Source organism: Tachyglossus aculeatus, chromosome 11 (genome assembly GCF_015852505.1).
Source record: "Tachyglossus aculeatus isolate mTacAcu1 chromosome 11, mTacAcu1.pri, whole genome shotgun sequence".
Taxonomy (NCBI): domain Eukaryota; kingdom Metazoa; phylum Chordata; class Mammalia; order Monotremata; family Tachyglossidae; genus Tachyglossus; species Tachyglossus aculeatus.
In genome coordinates this window covers 22,934,403-22,958,284 of record NC_052076.1, presented here as the reverse complement: position 1 = coordinate 22,958,284, position 23,882 = coordinate 22,934,403, and the positions used below count along the sequence as shown (strand labels likewise).

General features: G+C 45.8%; 1 protein-coding gene and 1 non-coding gene across 2 annotated transcripts in view; one reads left to right on the top strand and one right to left on the bottom strand.

The window, feature by feature from the left end:
* TANC2 (tetratricopeptide repeat, ankyrin repeat and coiled-coil containing 2) overlaps window positions 1-23,882 on the bottom strand; it is a 375,104-nt gene that overhangs the window by 63,246 nt on the left and 287,976 nt on the right. The window contains 1 exon segment of the mRNA XM_038753578.1: window positions 12,003-12,128. Coding sequence (XP_038609506.1) covers window positions 12,003-12,128 — 126 coding nt within the window.
* LOC119935263 lies at window positions 19,417-19,554 on the top strand. Its single transcript, XR_005453150.1, has one exon. It is a non-coding gene; the product is annotated as a small nucleolar RNA SNORA7 (small nucleolar RNA).

Below are 23,882 nucleotides of genomic sequence, written 5' to 3'. Positions count from 1 at the left end.
AAGGGGGAGACAGACAACAAAACTAAACAAAAGTAGACAGATCTCAATACTATCAGAATAAATAGAATTATAGCTATATACACATCATTAATAAAATAAATATAGTTAAGTATGTACAAATAAAATAGAGTAATAAATATGTAGTAATATATATAAGTGCTGTGGGGAGGGAAAGGGGGCAGGGGAGGGGGTAAGGGGGACGATGGGGAGGGGAGAAGGAGGAGGGGAGGAAAAAGGGGGGGCTCAGTCTGGGAAGGCCTCCTGGAGGAGGTGAGCTCTCAGTAGGGCTTTGAAGGGAGGAAGAGAGCTAGTTTGGCAGATGTGCGTAGGAAGGGCATTCCAGGCCAGAGGAGGGATGCAGGCCAGGGGTTGACAGTGGCACAGGCAAGAACGAGGCCCAGTGAGGAGGTTAGCAGTGGCAGAGGAGCGGAGGGTGTGGGCTGAGCTGTAGAATGAGAGAAGGGAGGTGAGGTAGGAGGTGGGGAGGTGATGGAGAGCCTTGAAGCCGAGAGTGAGGAGTTTTTGCTTGATTTTTCTTATTGTTGTCGCTTTAAATCCCCCCCCCCCCGCCCCACCACACCCCACCTCAAGAAGCAAGAGAATCATGAAGGGGGTTCTAACATCCTCTCACTGGAGGAGGAAACAATGGAACAGGAAACAGGAGAAGAGACTAACAAATACGTCACTTTAATAATCTCTCCCCCAATCCTTATTCCCTGTGGCCATTGAGTTAACTCTTCATTGTTACATTATTAAAGATAATTTGCCCAACAATGCCACTTGAGAGTTACCTCTGTAGCTCTTCCCTCTTCTTGGGTGGAATAAGAAAGCAGATTACAATTTTAATTGACTTTTGTTCAATCCAGTTTAATTCCATCGGACTGAAATCTCGTCTCTTGGGTAAGCAACCACCTGTTTCTCCCGAGGCTGCTACTTCATACTGGATGCCAGGGTCTCCACTCACCTGAGCCCAAGGGCATGGCCACCTTGACATCCTTCTCTCCCTTTACATCTGGCAGTCTACCGCTCTCCCGATTTTCAAGGCCCTTCTGAGATGATCCAGGAAGCCCTTCCTGATTAATCTTACATCTCTCCACCCTTTTCCTCCCCCCCTGCCACTTCAACAATCAATCAATCAATCGTATTTATTGAGCGCTTACAGTGTGCAGAGCACTGTACTAAGCGCTTGGGAAGTACAAGTTGGCAACATATAGAGACAATCCCTACCCAACAGTGGGCTCACAGTCTAGAGCCCACTGTTCAACACTTCCTAAACACTTGGGAAGATCCCTCTCCTAACCAAGAGCACTTATGTACATTTTTTTTGAACTGTTGCTTCCTCAATCACTTTAGAGGCTTACCTCCACCTGCTATATTGTAAGCTCCTTTAGGGCAGGAATCATGCCTACTAATTCTACCGCACTCTCCTAAGTGCTTAGTACAGTGCTCTGCCCAGGGTAAATGCTCAACAAATTCTACTGACTGAATTCAGTTTCCAATCACTCAATCAATAAATGCTATTTATTGAGCACTTATTGTGTGCAGAGCACTGTATTAAGTACTTGAGAGAGTAGAGCCAAGTTCCTAGATACGATCCCTGCTCATGAAAACCTTGTAATCTAGTCAGGGAGACAGAGATGAAAATAAATCACACGTGGGAGGAGGAACTGAGTATAATAACATATACAGAAGTGCTGTGGGGGTAGGGGATTGGGTGAGTATCAAAAGGGCTTAGGGGGTGCGGAAAAAATAAACTTAATTCAGTCTGTTAAAATGATATTTTTCTATATACTTGATTTGGTAAATCCTTTGTTTTCTTTCATGCAGGTTCATCTGTGAACAAAATTTTGGCCAGTGAACTTTGGGTGAAGGAACTCAATAGCATTACTTTGCCCAGAGAAGCAAAGTGGCCTAGTGGAAAGAGCATGGCCCTGGGAGTTAGAGGACCTGGGTTGTAATCCTGGCTCCACCCTTGCTGCTGTGTGACCCTGGGCAAGTCACTTCATTTTTCTTTGTCTCACTTCCCTCATTTGCAAAAACATGGTGATTCAATACCTGTTCTCTCTTCTGCTTAGACTGTGAGCCCCATGTGGGATCTGATTATCTTGTATCTACCCCAGGGCTTAGTACAGCTCGACACAGAGTAAGCACTTAACAAATACCACAATTATTGCTATTAGATTGTCTGAGACTACTAGATACCCAGAGGTTTGTGCTATTTGCCCTCGAATTCCATGGCTATTTCAAAGTAAGTTTACTTCTGATAGAAATTTGTGGGTGACTGAGAAACCCAATCCATCAATCAATGGCATTTACTGAGCACTTACTGTGTACAGCACTATACTAAGTCCTTAGGTGAGCACAATTCAACTGAGTTGGCAGATAAATTCCCTGCCCACAAGTAGGTAACACTCTACGGGGGAAGAGAGACAGAGAAGCAGAGTGGCTCAGTGGAAAGAGCATGGGCTTGGGAGTCAGAGGTCATGGGTTCTAATCCCAGCACTGCCACTTGTCAGCTGTGTGACTTTGGGCAAGTCACTTAACTTCTCTGCGCCTCAGTTCCCTCATCTGTAAAATGGGGATTAAGACTGTGAGCCCCACGTCGGACAACCTTGATGACCTTGTATCTCCCCAGCACTTAGAACAGTGCTTGGCATATAGTAAGCACTTAACAAATACCAACATTATTACTATTAATAAAATAAATTATGGGTGTATACACAGTGCTTAAAGGGTACAGATTCACAGGCATATGTGATGCAGAAGGGAGAGGGAGTAGGGAAGATGAGGGTTTGGGGAAGACCTTTTGAAGGAGTGTGATTTTAGTACCAAGGCATCCCACAACAAGCCATAAAATCATGATGATGATAATACGAATAATAATTGTGGTATTTTTAAGTGGTCATGATGTGCCATGCGCTGTACTAAGCATTAGGATAGATACAATATAAGCTGATTGAACACAGACCCTGTCTCACATGGGGTTCACAGTCCAATGACAAAATTGTTTTCTCTGGATGGTGCTGTTCTGGATTCTGCCTCTTGGGATCATAACCCTCCCTACAATAGGGTTGGGTTCTAATAGTCCACCCATTCCTATACTGTAAAATCCCATTATAAATAAACAATTCTGTCCCTTGCCCCTCTCCAACACTTTCTTTTCTATGTACTTTCTGTAATTTGCCAATTTCCCGACCCAGAAAGGCCTGGTACTGTTGACAGGATAGGGGCCAGGCCTGCAGTAACCAACGAGTGAAGCTTAGTCAATGAACCAACACAGGCAGGCAAAAGATATCATATTTTGCAAGCACTGTGTAAACTAAAGAGGAAGTCTGACTCCTGTCCAACCCACTGACAATCTAAACTTGTTATCTGCCAGGTTTCAAAAGGTTCCAGGATTCCGCCTATTTTGCTAATGGACCTAATGTGATCTGACTCATTAGCTAGCTAAAGAAAAGATGTTTGGCATCTTGTCCTTTTCATGGTGGTTTATGACAGCAAGGTGGCTGAGCTTGTACAGTCAGGGCAGGATCATTGGGGACTACTTCCTCTTGGGGCCTCCAGGTTGGTTCATGGCCAGGCATGATTGAAGTTTCTGCCAGGGGATGCTCAGCCTTTTGGCTCCTTCCCTGCTACCAAGCTGTCTTGACTCTAGGAACAACCCTGATGCCCTCCTGGATTGGGAAAAGAACAAAAGAATGGGAAAGGCTTAAATGTTCTCTGCCACCTAAAAGTTTAGGTATCAATCAACCAATCAATGGTATTTATTGAGTGGGTGCTGTGTGCAGAGCACTGAACTAAGTGCTTGGGAAAGTACAATATAATAGAGTTAGTAGCCATGTTCCCTGCCTTCAGGAAACTTGCAGTTTAGAGGTCTCTCAAGGATATGATAAAGAAGGGAGACATTTGAAGGACTGCCAAACTGGCTCCTCCACTTTGTCAGACAGAAACTAGTTTGTGGAGATGACCTGGGGATTTGGGTCACTGATGATGAGGTCCTCCTGAATGCTTTGGGTAGAAAACCAGCAGAAGTTGTGGATATATAATCAAAAAACATTGTTGTTGTTACAATTATGCCCAGAACAGCACCAAACTACAAAGGGGAGGAGGGGAAACCTGAGTTGGAAAGGAAGCCTAATAATGTCCTCCTGACCTATGTATCCCAAAGTCCTCCCTAAATCTGAGTCTTCCCTAAAGCCTCCCTCCCTGATCCCGGGTAGTGGTTTCTGCTGATTTCACTCAGCTCACTTGTGGATCTTCTGCTGAGGGCTGCTGACGGCTGCTATTCCAAAGGAAGCTGTAGAGGGGTTGATGATGAGACTATTTTTCTGGGCTAGAAACATGTTCTCCATGAGACTGGGTTAATGCTCCATCCTGCCTGCCTGTCTGTCTGTGGTTTGCCTATTCCCCTCGGGGGATGGGCAGAAGGAAAGGTCACTGGTTGAAAGATTTCCCTGAAGAAAGTCTCAATTTCTTTAAGAGTTGCCATGCCCAGGATGCAACAAACCAGACTGCTTTTATCAAAGTCTAAATGTGTTGTCTTAAATTCCTTTGATCCGACTTTCTCCAGGCATACCCTCAGATTACAACAATACCATGTTACAACCACCCCACCCCCTTCTAGACTGTGAGCCCGCTGTTGGGTAGTGACTGTCTCTATATGTTGCAAAGTTGTACTTCCCAAGCGCTTAGTACAGTTCTCTGCACACAGTAAGTGCTCAATAAATACGATTGAATGAACAAATTAATGAATAATGATGGTATTTGTTAGGAGCTTACAGTCCTTTTAGACTGTGAGCCCACTGGTGGGTAGGGAATGTCTCTATATGTTGCCAACTTGTACTTCCCAAGCGCTTAGTATAGTGCTCTGCACACAGTAAGTGCTCAATAAATATGATTGATGATGACGATGATGCCAAGCACTGTTCTAAGTGCTGGGGCGGATACAAGGTAATTAGGTTGTGCCATGTGGGACTCACAGTCTTAATCCCCGTTTTACAGATGAGGTAACTGAGGCCTAGAGAAGTGAAGTGATTTGGTCAATGTCACACAGCTGACAAGTGTCAGAGGTGGGATTAGAACCCATGACCTCTGACTCCCAAGCTCGGGCTCTTTCCACTAAGCCACGCTGCTTCTCACCCCATACTTCTGCCTTGGGGTTATGACCTCTTTTGTCTGATATTTTAACACATATTTTTGCCCCATCTGCCCCAGCATTCCAGCCAAGAGCTCCAGGTTGGTAAATCCATCCCTATCCTCTCCCTACTTGGGCTGGGATTAAGCCATCTACAATGAGTGGATCTTGGAAGAATTCTCTGGCCTGTTAGTGAAGGATTTCCAAGGCGTTGAAGTAACCTTTGTACAGATAACCAAAGAAATAATTGAACTGGGGAGGCAACTTAATCTAGGAAAGGAGAATGCAGATGTCAGAGTAAATTGGATCTCATTCAGATCAATGATCCAACAAAGACCTCGTCAAACTTCGACATTCCACCACATCACTACAAAATGCCAAAACAGATTAAGAAGCTGAGGCCTTTCCACCATCAGCTAAAATCTTGGGATGAAAAAATCTTCCAGCAATTTACTAGAAGGGAAATGAATTTATAAACATGATTGAAAAAGAAGACCCTGATAGAGAGAGGAGGGTAGAGATGTTCAGAAGCAGGTAGATTGCTACATGGTGCTTTAAGAACAAAAAGAGAAGGTGTCTGTACACCACAAATCGGACAAATTCTTCACTAAGATTGAGAAAACATTTCCACGGTCTACAAGATGAGCCTGTACTTCTGCAGCCTACTCCAGAGGCCCATAATCGCATTACAACTCAATTATTTAAAATGGTGATGTCATACTTTGAATTGCTTTAATAAAGATTAAGCAGTAGTTTAGTGTCTGTATGTAAGAAGAAAAAGTATGTCTGAAGGAAAAAGTACCCTATGATACAGCTCACTGTCAAGGAAAATGGCATGATCAATTAATAAGTGGTGAGTGCAGAGCACTGAAATAATAATGATGGTATTTGTTAAGCACTTACTATGTGCCAAGCACTGTTCTAAGCGCTGAAGGAGATGCAAGGTAATCACGTTGTCCCACGTGGGGCTCAGAGTCTTAATCCCCATTTTACAGGTGAAAGAACTGAGGCACAGAGAAGTTAAGTGACTTGCCCAAGGTCACACAGCTGAGAAGTTGCGGAGCCGGGATTCAAACCCATGACCTCTGACTCCCAAGCCTGTACTCTTTCCACTAAGCCATGCTGCTTCTCCAATAATAAAGATGGCATTTGTTAAGCACTTACTATATGCCAAGCACTGTTCTAAGCGCTGGGGGGGGGGCGGTATAAGGTAATCAGGTCGTCCCACATGGGGCTCATAGCGTTAATCCCCACTTTACAGATGAGGGAATTGAGGCACAGAGAAGTTAAGTGACTTGCCCAAGGTCACAGAGCTGAGAGGTTGCAGAGCCGGCATTCGAACCCATGACCTCTGACTCCCAAGACCGGACTCTTTCCACTGAGCCACGCTGCTCTTCTATGTACTGTACTAAGCTTTTGGGAGAGTACAATATAATGGAGTTGGTAGATAAGTTCCCTGCCTACAGGGAGCCTACAGTCTAGAGGGGCATAGTTGCATTATGAAGTATGGTGTACTTTTAAAATGGTCCTTGATTTCTACCAATAACCTGGGTTTTTTGCTAAAATTGCCAAAGTAAATGTCTTTGCTGAGCTAAAGATACAGCGAGTGTACAGAGAGTGTAATCAGGGAATAAATTTAATGGTTATTTCAGGCATGTGTTATTTGTATACAAACTGATGACAGCAAAGGGGCAAAGCGATACGACTTGAGTCAGCAGACCTGGGAGTTGGAAGACCTGGGTTCTAATCTCGGCTCCTCCCCAAGTCTGCTGTATGACCTCGGGAAAGTCACTTAACTTCTCTGTACCTCAGTTTCCTCAGCTGTAAAATGGAGATTCAATACCCGTTTTCCCTCCTACCTAGGCGGTGAGCCCCATATGGTGCTGGGACTGTGTCCAACCTGATAAACCTGTATCTACCCCAGCACTTGGACACAGAGTAAGAGCATTTAACAAATACTTTATACATAGAAAAGAATTTGAGGCATAGAGAGGTTAGGCTGCACGCTCAATGTGGGCAGGGAGTGTGATTGTTTATTGCTATACTGTACTGTACTCTCCCAAGCGTTTAGGACAGTGCTTTGCACACAGTAAGTACTAAATAAATATGACTGAATGAATGAGTTAAGTGGTTTGCTTGGGGTGACCCAGCCAATGGCATAAATGGAATGAGAATCCGGCTCTTCCAACTTCCAGCCCCTATATTCCTTCTCCTAGGACACACTACCTCCCTATGATGAGTCAGTTTTCTGTTCTTAGGACCTTCACAGGAAGCATGGTTATAGATGAAGAAACAGAAAGGGTCACACTATATCCCCTGTAGACTGTCAGAGAGAACAACAGTTCCATGACGGATTGATTATTTTCTTCCTCCACTCTCTTCTGTGTCACTCTTCTACTTGGACTTGCTCCTTTTCTTCACCCCTCCCTCAGCCCCAGAGCACTTACATCCATATCCGCAATATATTTATTTGTATTACTGTCTGTTTCCCCCTCCAGGCCGCAAGCTCGTTGTGGGCAGGGAACATGTCTTCCAACTCTGTTATACTGTACTCTCCCAAGTGCTTAGTCCAGTGCTCTGCACACACTAAGTGCTCATTAAATATGATTGATTGATTGGTTGATTCCCTTCCCTTGACAGCTTAGTTCTCATGGATCCCCAGTTTCCTCAAACTCTACCAGGGTACTCTTGGGTGGCCAAACTTAGCCATGTTCTGAATCTTTTTCCCGTCGGCCAGCTAGCTGGGAAAGCGAGCCCTCCGGGGGCCCGAGAGGGTTTCTTTTTTTCCTGCTATAAATTCCTTGCAATTTAAATGATCAAACTGAGGTCTCAGAGGAACCCACCCTAAGAAAATAATCAGGGTCACATGGTAATAATAATAATAATAATAATGGTATTTAAGTGCTTACTATGTGCCAAGCACTGTTCTAGCTGCTGGGGTAGATTCAAGGTAATGAGGTTGTCCCATGTGGGGCTCACAGTCTTAATCCCCATTTTACAGATGAGGTAACTGAGGCACAGAAAAGTTAAGTGACTTGCCCAAAGTCACACAGTTGATAAGTGGCAGAGCCAGGATTAGAACCCACAACCTCTGACTCCCAAGCCCATGCTCTTTCCACTAGGCCAGTGGATACTACAGACCAGCAGAGTGTCTGTAGGAAGGTTTGGTGAGGGCCAAGCTCCCAAGAGTCAAATTCACTCAAGGAAACTCTGAAGGCCCAGCCTGGGAACCTTGTGGAGTGAAATATGTCCCCGTTTACTACAAGAGCTAATTCAGCGCAGTCCGTGTTCTCAGAACTGTGAGGTCGAAGTACTGGAGAAGCAGCGTGGCTTAGTGGAAAGAGTATGGGCTTGGGAGCCAGAGGTCATGGGTTCTAATCCTGGCTCCGCCACTTACAAGCTGTGTGGCTTGGACAAGTCACTTCACTTATCTGGGCCTCTGTTTCCTCAACTGTAAAATGGGGGGATTAAATCCTATTCCCTCCTACTTAGACTGTGAGCCCCACGGGATTGGAGCAGACCTCAGGAAAAGCAAAATTCAATTATTTTCCTAATTACACAAAACAAAACCAACAGACAAACAAGCTGGGCTCAGGTGATCTCACACAAACACAATTCACTTCTTATTTCAAGGAACAGTTGGGAAATGCTTAGAGCAGAGGACAAACTGGCTCTCAGAAATAGAAAAAAAATCAAATTGCTTTAGTCCTTTAAAAAAAAAAAGGAAGATATTACATCAACCCCAACCAGAGAAGGTCATAAAGCTGATTTAGGACTGTAATTTCTATGTGACTTGAAAGTGAAAAGACACGGTGCAATATGTTTTTTAAAAGTTACGCCGGGAAAACAATCTGATTCTGTTTCTCCAATAAAGTTTAATGTTTTGGATGCAATCAGCACAAATGATGAGGGTTTGGCAGGCGGTTTAGTTGAAGCAGATGGAAATTCTGTCGGTCCAAGTTTGCCTTGAATGCCTTTTCATAGCTGGATCACGACCCAAAAGAATTCCATTGCAAACAGAAATCCAAGATGACACTGAATTACTTTTTGAAGGAGATTCGAGATTCTTTTAATCGAGGCAGGGGCTTGGAAGGCATGGGCCAAAATATGGCAATTTTGGAATGCCAACAGATGGTTGGCAAGAAGTCAGCCTCCTATGGAGTGATGCAGCACCTTGGTGCCCTGCCGACCTTCTAGACAGCTCACCGGGAAACTAGTGGGAAAGGAATATGCCTGTGAGGAGCTTGGCAACGAAAACGGGGCATCTCTCTGCCTGACGGATATACTTGCCCCCAAACCGTGGGCTGAGTAGCGTAAGCCTCATACTGGCACTTAAAGCCACTGAAGAGGAGGGAGACATCATGGTCCCTGACCAGGAGAAGAAAAATCTCCAACCAAAGATGCACTATGTCCAGCCCAGATTGCAGAAACATATGAAATGTATTCGACAGGATGACGGTCAAATGCTAAGTGGTCCTCGTCTTCGCCAGAATACCAAGGCTGGGCTTCGCTACATGTTTGAAATGAGGCTTTGTCTCTCCTTGTTCCAACTTCTACTTCTAAGTCAGCACTTGCTTGGGCATTCTGCTGTCATATATTCTTTTCAAGAAAGCTGAATTACAGTGAACTTTACTCTGATGCAGGGGTGTTCCGGGATCTTGCTGTGATCCTGCCTTGCCAATCCACGTTAATAGTGGCCCACTGCTTCACACTACTGAAAATGTTTCAAAAGGTGGAAGTGATGTCTGTCATGGGTCCAGATCTTACTGTTCTAGAGAGGTTGGTCACTAGAGTTAGGCCTACAGTTTGGCCTGAAACCTGATTATCTTGTATCTACTCTAGTGCTTAGAATAGTGCTTGGCACATAGTAAGCACTTAACCAATACCATTATTATTAAATATTACTATTAGGACGCTTTGGTGCTCCTGCAGTTTTAAAGTCTTTTCTTCCGATTCAATTTTCGACTTCCTTTTTCTACTAGTAAAGGGTTGGCTCGTGTGCTGTCTAGGTAGCGGAATTCAGTGCTAGCACTAAACTCTACGTGGTTGATGGACTTCTTAGGAGTGCGTTTCGTGTAGGCTAGTCTTCTACCTTTGCCTTTTTCAGGCTTCTTGCTAGTTCTGCAAAGCAGTTCCTAATCACATGAATGCCTTCTTGGGGGTTTGCATCCCTGGCATGTAATTCAGCCGACAGCAGCCCCTCTGTGACTGATTCAAGGCCGTTCAATGTTGCTCAGAGCCTACTGAGTTGGAAAAGTTTCCCACAGAACCGGAGGTGCATTCTAACAACAGCTGTCAGAACCTTTGCTGCTTCCCTAAGCCAACGGAATGAGAGATGAAAATATCACTGACTCTATTCTATAACTCCACTGGCGATGGGGAAAAGGTCAGATAGAATCATTTCAATGCTGACATAGGCAACATCCATCTTAATAAAACTCCCCTGGAGCCAAACTGTAGTTGTGACCAAAGTCTAGGACAACCAACGGGAGAAAACACATTTTTGTGAAGTCTAGAAGAATCACATGGAGGTCTCTTGTTGTTCCTGGCCCTCCTGAATCTGACACTCAAGAAAGTTTGTGTTTGCAGTGTCACATTGTGGTCACAAGTCAGGTTGAGACTTTGGAAAGGTCCCGTTAGTGATACTCTTCAGGAACTGGCCCATACCTCAAAGAGCCCCGCCATGAAAATATCTCAGTATGTACTGTGATAATTCCTGGAAAAATTTGTCACCCATAAATTCACCCCTAACTCAGCCCCAGGGAAGACCTCCCCCCATCGCAAAACTGTTACTGGTTGAAAAGACCAGACAGTGGCCACCCAACTCTGCTACAATGGCAGAACACTGTGTTGTAACCCGCTGGCTGAAAAAGAAGAAACCCAAACTCGGGTTGGCAGGTCCTCAGGAAGTTAGAGAAGCAGCATGACTCAGTGGAAAGAACACGGGCTTGGGAGTCAGAGGTCATAGGTTCAAATCTTGGCTCCGCCGCTTGTCTGCTGTGTGATCTTGGGCAAGTCACTTAACTTCTCTGTGCCTCAGTTACCTCATCTGGAAAACTGGGATTAAGACTGTGAGCCCCAAGTGGGACAACCTGATTAACTTGTATCCGCCCCAGCGCTTAGAACAGTGTGTTGCACAAAGTAAGCGCTTAACAAATGCCATTATAATTATTACGTTGGCAGTGAGGTGCTAATGTGGCATCTGGCTCGAGCAAGATGAAAGAGCTCCAGAGTGTTGGTGGTGTCGATGGGGTTCAGATGGAGACTTGTCACAAAATGCACCTGACTCTCTCAGCAGTTTTGTCAGCCTTCCCTCCTGGTCACCCTAGATGCTCCAGGGCAAGATGACCTCCCCTCCCCGAGAAGCTCCTAGTGCCCCTTGCCTATGGCTTTGAGGGGATGGATTTTGTCAGACCTGAAGCCCTGGTGGGCTGGTTTGGATAGGGGCCGGCTGGCCAGCCGGCCGCAGGATGCCAATGTGGCTGAAACCGGGAAATTGGAAGCAGGAGGAAAAGGAGTTCTACCAGTTGTTGGTGTACATTTTTAGGAGACATTCAAATCAGTCGGTTTATCCACTGACAGTATTTTTTGAGCACCTACTGCATGCGGAGCTCTGTACTGCATGCTTGGAAAACTGCAACAGGATCAGTAGACACGATCCCTGCCCTCAAGGAGCTTACAGTCTTTCAGGGGTGATACCCATTACTTCCTGGATTCCGCAGAGCGGAATGATGACTGGGAAGTGAATGAAACATGTGGTGTCTTCCCGCTAGGCCATAAACTTGACCTCTGGTTGAAGTGTCATTCCTTCTGCCACCCACGTCTACCGACCCTGGGAAGGCTCGGGACGCTCCCAAACCGTTCTTACCTCGCAGGTCCTGCTGGGTGCGGGCACTGCCCATGCTCTGCCTTGGCATTCGGAGAGAAGTGCGCAAAGGAGTGTGTCTCTGCTCATCCAGGTAAGCCAGGTCCTCTAAGTGGGCAGAGCTGGTGGCTGACAAAGGAAAATACTACAATCAGAGCCTGTTCTATCTTTTCAGTTTGAAGGAAAAAAAAAATCATGTTTTCCAATTTAGTAATGAGTGCCCAAACTGAGATATAGGACTTGTTGGGTGACACTGGGCAAGCGACTTTACTTCTTGGTGCCTTAGTTTCCTTAACTGTAAAATGGGGATTCAATCTCTGTTCTCCCTCCTCTTCAGACTGCCATGTGGGACCTGGTTATCTTGTAACTATTCCAGTGCTTAGTACACTGCTTGGCACACTGTAAGTACTTAACAAATGCCATTTATTATCATTATCATCATCATTATTATTATGATTAGGTACCCTCCGAGGAAGGCTTCTCCATGTCTGAACAGCCTGGAAGTCAAGCTAGGAAGAAAAGCAAGGCATCTTTTGTAGGCTTGCAGTACCTGACAAATCAACTGTGACTGCGCCGCACAATCTAGTATGGCCTACTAAGTGGTCAGTAAGATGCTTTAAGACAGCCAAAATGTATAATGGTGTTTCACTCCCTGGCAGAACAGAGAATAATCTAGTTGTCTTTTTTTATGGTATTTGTTAAGCCTTTACGATGTGACAGACAATGTATTAAGTGTTGGGGTAGTTTCAAGATAATCAGGTCGGACACAGTCCCTGTTCCACATGGGGCTCACAGTCTTAATCCCCATTTTACAGATGAGGGAACTGAAGCACAGAGAAGTGAAGTGACTTGCCCAAGATCACAATGCAGACAAGTGGAGGAGCCAGGATTAGTGAAGCAGCATGGCTCAGTGGAAACAGCCCGGGCTTTGGAGTCAGAGGTCACGGGTTCAAATCCCGGCTCTGCCAATTGCCAGCTGTGTGACTTTGGGCAAGTCACTTGACTTCTCTGTGCCTCAGTTCCCTCATCTGTAAAATGGGGATTAAGACTGTGAGCCCCCGTGGGACAACCTGATCGCCTTGTAACCTCCCCAGCGCTTAGAACAGTGCTTTGCACATAGTAAGCGCTTAATAAATGCTATTAAAAAAAAACCCAGGTCCTCTGACTTGCAGGCCTGTGCTCTTTCTACTAGGCCATGCTGCTTCTCAAAGTAAGAAACCAGGGCCTCCTCAAGGACTTTTTACAGATGCAGTGTTTTATTTGCCTTAAAGGAACCTATGGGCAGGACCACTTAGACTCACTTTAAATCATCTGGAGGGAAATTGGATCACTCTGATCTGCCATAGCATCATCCGGTTCACAGACCCCAGATGGAGAACTAGAGGCACAACCAGTATTGGTGGAACCTTGTCTCAACTACATATCCCTGGGAGAAAGCCATCCTTCCTTCTTTTTGTGAAAAATGTCTTGCAGCTTATGTCCCATAGGGGAAACACAGGACAGTGGAAACTGATGACTTGGAGAGTTGGAAGAGGGAAAAGGAGGGCCCTCGAATTGGGATCAGATGCACGTGCTAGCTGCCGTACAGGGTGCATGGGGATTAAAGAGCCGCCCATGGACGTTAACGGAAGAGCCTTGCATCGTGGCCACCTATCAATCCCAGTAAAGGCCAAAAGACTGGGTCCCAGAGGGCCCAATGGGAGCCTGGAGACGAAAGCCATCGCTAAGCTTCTGGCCTGAACCCGGGGGTGAGTGTGGGGTCCTCAGAGCCTCAGCTTCAGACTTTGGTAGGCATGGGCACCCATTTTGGGCACAGCTTCCTCAGGCGGATCTCCGGAACAAGGTGGGCAGAGGTCCCGAGGATTCCTCCAGGATTCCTGGAGGCTGGGAACTGTCCCACATCTGTCGGGGTTGGGAAGAGGAGGGGGGACCCCATCAAGGATCCCTTTGAGGTAGTCCTGACCACCCTCGGAGCCAACCCTGGAATTACCTCATTTGCCCTGGGGGCAGGATGGGGTGGTGGTTCTCCTGGACAAACTGGATTTGAGCCCTGCAACAGCCCTGAAGGCTCTAGAGTGGAGGTGGGCCATTATTTGGGCTGGAAGGCCAATTAACCAGTTTGAATGAGCCATTGAGCTGCCCCCCCCACCCCCAACAACAACTATTCATAGAAGTGTCACGGCATACATTGTAAAAAGGTCCCTTCTAGTCACACCCACCCTGCCGGCCAGAGAAACACTGAAGGGTATGGCCCTTCTCTATATTTCCCAAGAGCTTAATACAAAGCTACTTAATTCAGGTGCTCAATAAATACGGGTGGTAATGATGATGCCAAAGATGCAATTGGTAGCAATTATGTAACGCTGGATTTATTGGTGCAGTCAAAATACATGCCAATTAAATTCTCCATAAATGATGGTAGAACTCATAAATTGGAATATTACGTTTCAGTAGCTGAAGAAAAGTGGAACTAGAAATAGAAAAACGTGCCCAAACAGGCATACATAAAAGAGACTGCAGAAGAAAATCTCCACAAGAAAAAAATTCCCCTTATTGCACCCAAGCCACAGTTCCAGGGTGAGACTCGCATCACCTCTACACCAGGGATGGAGATTACTCAATCCTCAATTGTTCTGGTGAGGTTTCTGTTTCAGCCTTCAAGGCCCCAGAGGTAGCCCTTGGTCCCACACCTAATTAACTCTCAGAGTGTTTGAGGTTTGAGCTGCGGTAATTCATTTGAGGGGGCACGCCCCCCCCTCCCACCACTGCCACCTCTGAGCCTGCCACAGGGAGACTGACAAAGAACCTTTCACTCATCCATTTCTGCTCGCCCATCTTGCTGCTGCTGCTGCTACTGACCTGATGGGCCAGTTCCCAGAGTCTGAGTATCCTGTAATGCAGGAGAGGACTCTGGGAAGGAGGTAAGCCAACGCTAAGCTCTCAGTTGGATATACTCAATTCATAGTTGTTTTCTTTGAGCACCTACTGTGCGCAGAGCACTATACTGACCGTCTGGGTGAGTACGATAGAGTTAATAGACATGAACCCTGTCCCCCCTCTGTAATTTATTTTAATGTCTGTCTCTCTTCTCTAGACCATTAAGCTCTTATGATTAGGGAGTGTGTCTACCACCTCTGCTGTATTGTACTCTCCGAAGTGCTTAGTACAGTGCTCTGCACCTAGTAAGCACTCAAGAAATATCACTGATTGATTGGCTGGCAAGCCAGACTGTTAACCATTTTAGATACTGCTGCATTACACAACCTCCCCATGGAGGAATGGAGTTAATAGCCTTAGATGGCCTACAAAGCCATTAGCTCCTGACCCAAACTGATCGAAAAAAACTCAAAAACCTACTTTCAGTCCCTCTCTCCCCTTTGTTTCCAACAGAGGGATCAGGACCCTCTGAGAGCAGGGGCTGGAACCCCTGCAGGGAAATAGGATTTAGAATTCTCTTTCCCAGGCTACCTGTCAGTACATACTGGGCTGCATTCTGACATCCAAACTCAGGAAGTCCACCATCCAAAGACATCAAAAGGCCCCCAGAAAATGGAGCATTGTTTGCCAAATGCTTCTAATGTATCTTTTCTTCGTGGAATTTCAAGAGGAACGGGAGTGGAAGAACTGAGCCAAAGTTGCTTTCCAAAGAGGGCAGCAAATCCGCAATCCTGAGATACAAAACTCGAAGGCCAGCTCTGGGACAGCCATTCAGGATGGTGCTGTGTAAGTGCCGCCTTAATAAACAACATTAAAAAGACCATTTTCCCAGAAGCAGGAGTTTGAGCTGTTCCAGAAGCGCCATTTCCGACCTGCTTCAATGGGCTCCGTTGTCACTGTCCAACAGTTGCCACAGAGGACATCAGGCCTCTTCCTGTTCAGTCTGCTTTCTCTTCCTTCATTCAATCACCATTTAGCCACAATGTTGAATTACCACACTTGTCTGCCTTTATTCTTTTAACTAGAATGGACCACTCCAGATAAAAGCCCCTTTAATAAGGATTTCTTGGCTGAAAGCAGAGTTGTAATCAAACACTGCCACTAATCCCTGCTTGGTTATGAAGATAATTTTTCAAATAATGACGCAAAGTCTGATGAAAATGGTTCTTGGTCACACACATCCGAGAGAAAAAAATAAGGAGGAGGAGACAAAGAGAAACACAAAAACCAAAACCAAGCTCGGGGTAGACAACACAGTCAAAATCAAAATGACCTCAGCAGGATCAGTTATTCACTTTTCTGAGGAGATGGATAGTTGGCTCATTCCCCAAAGCTCTTACCAAGGCTTCACAGTGATTTGACAGAACAGCAGCTGTACTGGTCATGATCAAGTGCCTAGCACAGTGCGTCTCACCAAGTGGGCACTCAGTACAGGCTACTAGTATTACTACATGATTGATGTGCTTATCTTCTACCCATGCTGGTGCTTAAGCCCTGTGCTTGGTACCTGGTAGGAGCTTAATAAATACCACAATTGTAATTATTATCAAGTGCCATGCCTATATCTAACAAAAAAAAAATCTAACAATGCCCTGAATAATGCACTGCAGTTGGTTCTAACCCGGTGATCAATTTTTAGGGCTCTGGTTTCCGATAAAGCCCAGGACAGGACTTCTCCCACTGGCAACTGTCCACCAAAGCTCTTTTTCTGGCTTTCTAAATGACTGATAGATTCTGTCTTCAATTTAGAGCAACCCATGATGAGCCTGTGGTACATAAAAGGGGGCAGGAAGTGAAACATTGTGTAAAGGACGATGTGGGAGTCCGAGGGCCTGGGTTCTAATCCAGCTCCACTGCCTGCTTGTTGTGTGACCCCAGCCAAGTCACTTAACCTCCCTGGGCTTCAGTTTTCTTATCTGTAAAATGGGGATTAAATCAATCAATCAATGGTATTTATGGAGTGCTGACTGCGTAAGCACTTGGGAGAGTACAAGATAGCAGCGTTAGCAGACATGTTTAATAAATATGACTGAATGAATGAATGTTCCATGGCCACAGTGAGCTTACAGTCTAGAGGGGGGAGAAAGACATTTTTTAAATGGTATTTGTTAAGCGCTTGAGAAGCAGCCTGGCTTAGTGTAAAGAGCAGGGGCTTGGGAGTCAGAGGTTGTGGGTTCTAATCCCAGCTCCGCCACTTGTCAGCTGTGTGACTTTGGACAAGTCACTTCACTTTTCTGTGCCTGAGCTACCTCATCTGGGGTTTTAAGGTTGTGAACCCCAGGTAGGACAACCTCTTGTATCTACTCCGGCACTCAGAACAAGGATTGGCATGTAGTAAATGCTTAACAAATGCCATGATAATAATAATAACAGTGCTTGGCACATAGTAAGTGCTTAATAAATACCATTATTATTATTATTACATGCCAGGCACTGTACTAAACACTGGGGTAGATGAAAGCTAATCAGGTTGGACACAGACCAATGGGCTCACAGTCTAAACCCCCATTTTACAGATGAAGTAACTGAAGCACAGAGAAGTTAAGTGACTTGCCCAAGGTCACACAGCAAACAAGTGGCAAAGTAGAAATTAGAACCCAGGCCCTCTGACACCCAGGCTTGGGCTCTTCCCACTAGGCCATGCTGCTTCTCAATAATATTAAATATGTAATAATAATAATACTATAAAGAAATAATTTTTGGATAGGTGCATAAGTGCTGTGGGGCTGAGAGTAGAGTGAATTCCCCGTATACAAAGAGTACAGATACAAGTGACAAGATGATGCAGAAGTGAGAGGGAGTCAGGGGAAAGTGGACTTACTTGGGGAAGGCCTCTTGGAGGAGGTGTGACCTTAATATGGTTTTGAAATACCTATTCTCCTTCATACTTAGACTGTGAGTCCCATGTGGGACAGGGACTGTGTCTGACCTAATTACCTTGCTTCCACACCAATGCTTACTACACAATTTGGCACACTGTAAGTGCTTAACAATTACCACAATAATAATAATAGTAATTATCATCAATAAGCCTATTCTGAGTGGATTGATCTGCAGGAAGGAAAAATTGATGGCATATCAGTTCACTTATAGTGGTTACCAACTTTTGTAATAACAAGGAAATGGTGATTTGTGTACAGTCAATAAAACAACGGAATCAAATGACTCCTCGCCAACAAACCTGCAGGATTCAGAATCGCCTACGAGAAAGTGGAAATCAATTTCAATCTTAGCTTGTTGCACAGAGGACACAATTCTGGGAGATTTATTCTGGGGAAATTTCATTCTTCAATCTCTCAGGCGTATTATGTTAGACAAAAAGGTCCAATGCCAGAATCAAGCCCCACAGCTGGATAATTCCTCTAGAGAGAAAATGACCCCGAACCAGATGGCATGCTTGCCAAATCTAGCCCAGCGACATTCCTTCTCATCTTCTAAAAATTCTGCAACCACTCTTTCTCCTTCTCTGACCACCACCTTCAATCACTCACTCTTTGATGGCTACTTCACCTCTGCCTTCAAACATGACCACGTCTCCCCATCTTAAAAAAAAAAATCTTCTTTGGATTCCACTGCTCCATCCAGCTATGGCCCCAACATCCTCCATTCCTGTCCAAACCTCTCGAACATCTGTGGCTTCCAGTTCCTCTCCTCCAACTCTCTCCTTGATCTTCTAGAATCCTGATTACTCTCCCTTCACTCCACTGAGACCGCCCTCCCCAAAGTCACCGATGACCTTCTTCTTACCAAATCCAACAGACTCTATTCCAGCCTAATCCTCCTTAACCTCTCGGCTGCCTCCGGGACTGTGGACCACCCTATCATTCTCTTGGAAGCTTTGATCCTGGTTTCTCTGACAATCAATTCAATCGATCAACTGTATTTATTGAGTGTTTATCATGTGAAGAGCACTGTATGAAGTACATGGGAGAATACAATGTAACAGAGTTCTATAACAGTCCTCTCCTTGTTCTTCTTTTCCATCTTTGGACGCTTCTTCTCAGTCTCTTTTACCAGCTTGTCCTCTGCCTCCCACTCCCAAATTATGGGTGTCCCTCAAGACTCTGTTCCAACTGCGCCCCTCTTCTCAGTATCCACCCACTTCTTCGGATAGCTCATCACAGTTGAAAATACCACCATCTTTCCCCACCACTCCAGCCCACAACTGTGGCATTATCTTCTACTCCTCCCTCTCTTTCTCTGCCCACATTCAGGCAACACTAAATCCTGTTGGGCTTTCCCTCCTCGACATTTTCAGAATCCGCCCCTTCCTTGCATCCAAATCAATCAATTGCATTTACTGAGTGCTTACTCTATGCAGAACATTGTATTGAGCATTTGGGAGGGTACATTAGACCAGAGTTGGTAGACATGTTCTCCACCCACACCGAGCTTATAGTCAAGATGGGAGACAGATATTAATATAAATAGACAAATATTAATATAAATAAATAAATAAATTATGGATATGTACATAAATCCCCTCTCAGGGTCGCATTTGGAGAGTTTCCAGTACTCCACCAGTTTTGGCTATGAGAGGGAGAGTCAAGCAGAGGCCTACCAATTCCATTCCTAGCTTGGCCAGTGGCTAGCAAATGGAAGACAATTTGCTACAAGTCAAAACACACCCATGCTGGGCAGCAGCAGCATGGGAGAGAGTCAAGGACAGAGACTCTGCATGGAAGGAGGCAATGGTAAACCATTTCTGCATTTTTACCGAGAAAATTCTATTGAATACACTACCAGAACGACTGCAGGTGGAAAGCAGGGCGTTCTGGGAGAGATGAGTCCGTGGTGTCGCTATGGGTCAGAAATGACCCGATGGCATAAGACAAGATGTACATAAATGCCATGGGGCTGAGGGATGGGTGAATAAAAGAGCAAATCACGCCGGAGGAAATGAGGGCCTAGTCGGGGAAGGTCTCTGGAAGGAAATGTGATTTTAAATGGTTTTTGTTACATCCTTACTATGTGCCAGGCACTGTACTAAGCGCTTGGATAGATACAAGGTAATCGGGTTGGACACAGTCCCTGTCCCACATGGGGATCACACTATCTTAATCCCCATTTTACAGATGAGGCAACTGAGGCCCAGAGAAATGAAGTAATTTGCTCAAGGTCACACAGCACTCAAGTGGCAGAGGCAGGATTAGAACCCAGGTCCTTCTGACTTCCAGACTCGCGCTCTATCCATTAGGCCATGCTGTGAGGCCCAGGGCTGACTGCCTTAGAGAACCCTGCTTGCCTCGGGGCCCTGGAGCACAAAAGTGCCCACCCCCTGGCTCCAGTGAGAACCCCAGTAGGAATCCCAATGGGATGAGGATGAAGTGGAGGATCTTCTCCCACTCCCTTCTGCATCGCCCTGCACTTGGATCTGCTCCCTTTACTCACCTCTCCCTCATGCCCACAGCACTTATGTCCATATCTGTAATTTATTCATTTATATTACTGTCTGTCTCCTCCTCTAGACTGTAAACTCGCTGTTGCCAGGGAGCGTGTCTATCAACTCTGTTCTACTGTACTTTCCCCAAGCGCATAGTACAATGCTACAATACATAGTAAGAGCTCAATAAATACAACTGATTGTTTGATATTGGATGCTGACTGTGCAACAGAGAAGTGACCAGCATGAGCAATGAGAAACAGCTTGGGGAAGGTCTTATTCCTCAATCAATCTATCAATCATTTGTATTTACTGAGCACTGTACTAAGCACTTGGGTGAGGACAATAGAACAGAGTTGGTGGACGTGTTTTCTCTTGTCAGCCCGTTGGTGGAGTTAATTCTCCCTTAATAATAATAATAATAATAATAATAATAATGGCATTTGTTAAGTGCTTACTATGTACAAAGCACTGCTCTAAGCACTGGGGTGGTTACAAGGTGATGATCAGGTTGTCCTATGGGGGGCTCACAGTCTTCTTAATCCCTATTTTACAGGTGAGGTAACAGAGGCACAGAGAAGTGAAGTGACTTGCCCAAAGTCAATTGGTGGAGCTGGGATTTGAACCCGTGACCAATGACTCCAAAGCCCAGGCTCTTTCCACTGAGCCACGCTGCTTATCTATTCTCTATGCTTCTCTACGGTTCTCCCTTCCTTCTCATGTTGCAGTCCAGCCAAGTAGCAACACTCACTCCAGCTGGGTCTGCCCCCACCATACAACTGCTGATCAACTTTTTATTCTGCGTGCCATGAGTCACTAACAATTGGGAGCCACATGTGCTCTTCGTGAGCTCATGTGAAATCAATGCCATAACTGTTCCCACAACTGTACTTGCCCCAGAGCTGAAATAGTTTCTCATCACATGTGCAGCAAACGATTTCTAAATATAATCTGGGAGATGGGCAGTCTAGCCATCAAGTTCAGTGGAGTCTCCTGGTTGGAATGGATTAGGGATTTAAGGAAACGGTGGAGGGAAAATATTCTCACTCTTTTCTAACAGAGCAAGGTTTCCCGGCAGGAAAACCAGTCCGTGTCCCAACGTATGAGAAGAAATGACACTTTGCTTTATCTGCATCCCAGAGGCTTGGTCTCCGTAGGACAGTGGGGTGCTTTGGATTCCCTCAATTCTACTTCAGGCCGAGAACCTCAATACCTGCCAGATGGAGGATTTGGAGGACTGCACTTCGACCTGTCACCTTTGGACATTTGATATTCACCCCGCTCCCTCGCCCCATAGCTCTTAATTATAGTATTTGTTAAGCGCGTACTATGTGCCAGGCACTCTAGTAAGTGCTGGAGTGGATACGAGCAAATTGCGTTGGGTGCAGTCCCTGTCCATTTTACAGAAGAGGTAACTGAGACACAGATAAGTGAAGTGACTTGCCCAAGGCCACACAGCAGAGAAGTGGAGGAGCCGGGATGAGAACCCATGACCTTCTGATTTCGAGGCCCGTGTTCTCTCCACTACGCCATGCTGCTTCTCTGTACATATGTACACCTATGTACACATCTTTAAAATATATATTATAAATTATTTATTCTTATTAATGTCTGTCTCACCCTCTAGACTGTAAGGTTGTTATGGGCAGGGAACGTTTCTGCTAATTCTGTTGTACTGTACTCTCTCCCAGGCGCTTAATACAGCACTCTGTGCAAGATAAGTGCTCAATACATACCACCGATTGATGGGGGAATAGCACTTAGGCTGCTCCCAGTCCCTCTCCTCTCTTACTGGCACGCTCCAGGCCAGTCCGAGAAGGACCAGGACCAGCCCAGGCCTCTCTGGGGCTAATGTGAGGCAACACATCGGTGGGTACAGTCACCTTCGGGAAGACCCCGGGGCCACCTGGGGTTTACATGTGGACCTTCACCCCATCCTCCGGCTCTGCACTCCATCTGCTCCACCGGGGAGAAAACGTGGCAGCAGCCAGCTCCCTCTCTGTTATCTGGCTAACGAAGCGGGATTTGTTAGGACCGTTAAGAAACATGTGGCTACTGCTGCTGCAGTTTTTTTCAGGTTTTCGTCTGTTTTCCCCAATGCCTACTTAGCTCGAGTGATATTAAAATGGCAGTAAACCTTGCTTTCGCATTCCATAAGTTCAAGAGCCTTTTGAGTTCTGACATGGGGAACAGAAGAGGAGGTGCAGAGTTCCCCGTTCTGCATGGAGTTAGTTCACTGGGTCCCTCCTGAAATAGCTCCGCCAGCCTCGGTTTGGGAAACCCCTTCCTGCCACTTCAGCATGTGTCCTACAGTGTGGTGTGCCACGGCATTTGCTATCTGGCTTCTTTTTAGAGAGCCAATCTGGGGGTTAGTGAGAGAATCTGGCTCTTGGCCGTGGGGAGGGGTGGTATGGGGGGTTGTTAGTGATTCATGAACTGACAGAAGGCTGAGGGCCCCAGGAGTTCACATGCTACAAGGTCCCTTGAGGCTGGTTTGAAGGGAGTTTGGTTTGAGGGGTAGAGTGACCTGGTTTCTAATCCCGGCTCAGATGAATTTTTCCTGTGTAACTTTGGGCAAGTCACTTCGCTTCTAAATGCCTCAGTTCTCCTGTTCTCCCCCCTACATAGACTGTGAGCCCCATGAGGGACAGGGACAGTGTCCAACTTTATTCACTTGTGTCTACCCCAGTGCTTATAACAGTGTTTGACACACAGTAAGTGCTTAGCAAATAACATTAAAAAAGGGCAGAACTGAGATTAGAACTCAAGTCCTTCTGCTTCCCCGGCCTATGCTCTATCTACTAAGCCACATGGCTTCTCTGTTGAAAAAGGGCAGGATCTCCTGTTTCTTGCACACTAGAATTCCATGATCCTGACACGCCTGACCATGGAATTGGGAGTCAACAGACCTGGCTGCTAGTCCAAGCTCTGCCACTTGAAGGCTGTGTATCTGTAGGCTAGAGAAGCAGCGTGGCCCAGTGAGAAGTAACCTGGCCTAGTGGAAAGAGCACGGGACTGGAAGTCAGAAGACCTGGGTTCTAGTCCTGGCTCTGCCATTCGTCTGCTGTGTGAACTTGGGTGAGTCACTTCAATTCTCTGGGCCTCAGTTCTCTCATCTGTAAAATGGGAACTAAGACCATGACCCTCCTGTGGGACAGGGACTGTGTCCAACCTGATTAACTTGTATTTACCCCTGAGCTTAGTACAGTGCCTGGCAGATAGTGAGAGCTTAACAAATATCATTAAAAAAAAAAGAGTTGAGCTTCAGTGTAATTGTTTCTGAAATCTTCCCTCAGAGAAGGGGCAGAGCTGGGGATTGGAAAGGGCACGAATGTAGGCTCAGCCCGAGAATATGCCCTGCCCCCGGGCCCTGTGCTCTCTTTTTTTTGTTTCTCCAGTACTTGGGACAGATGTGAAGATGCGAACTCTGTGGTACTGTGCTCTCCCAGGCGCTTAGTGCAGTGCTCTGCACATAGCACTCTATAAATGCCATTGATGATGATGAGATCTGTCTGTGGAAGAAGGAACTGCTGGCAGGTATGAAAACATTTATTCACACATGA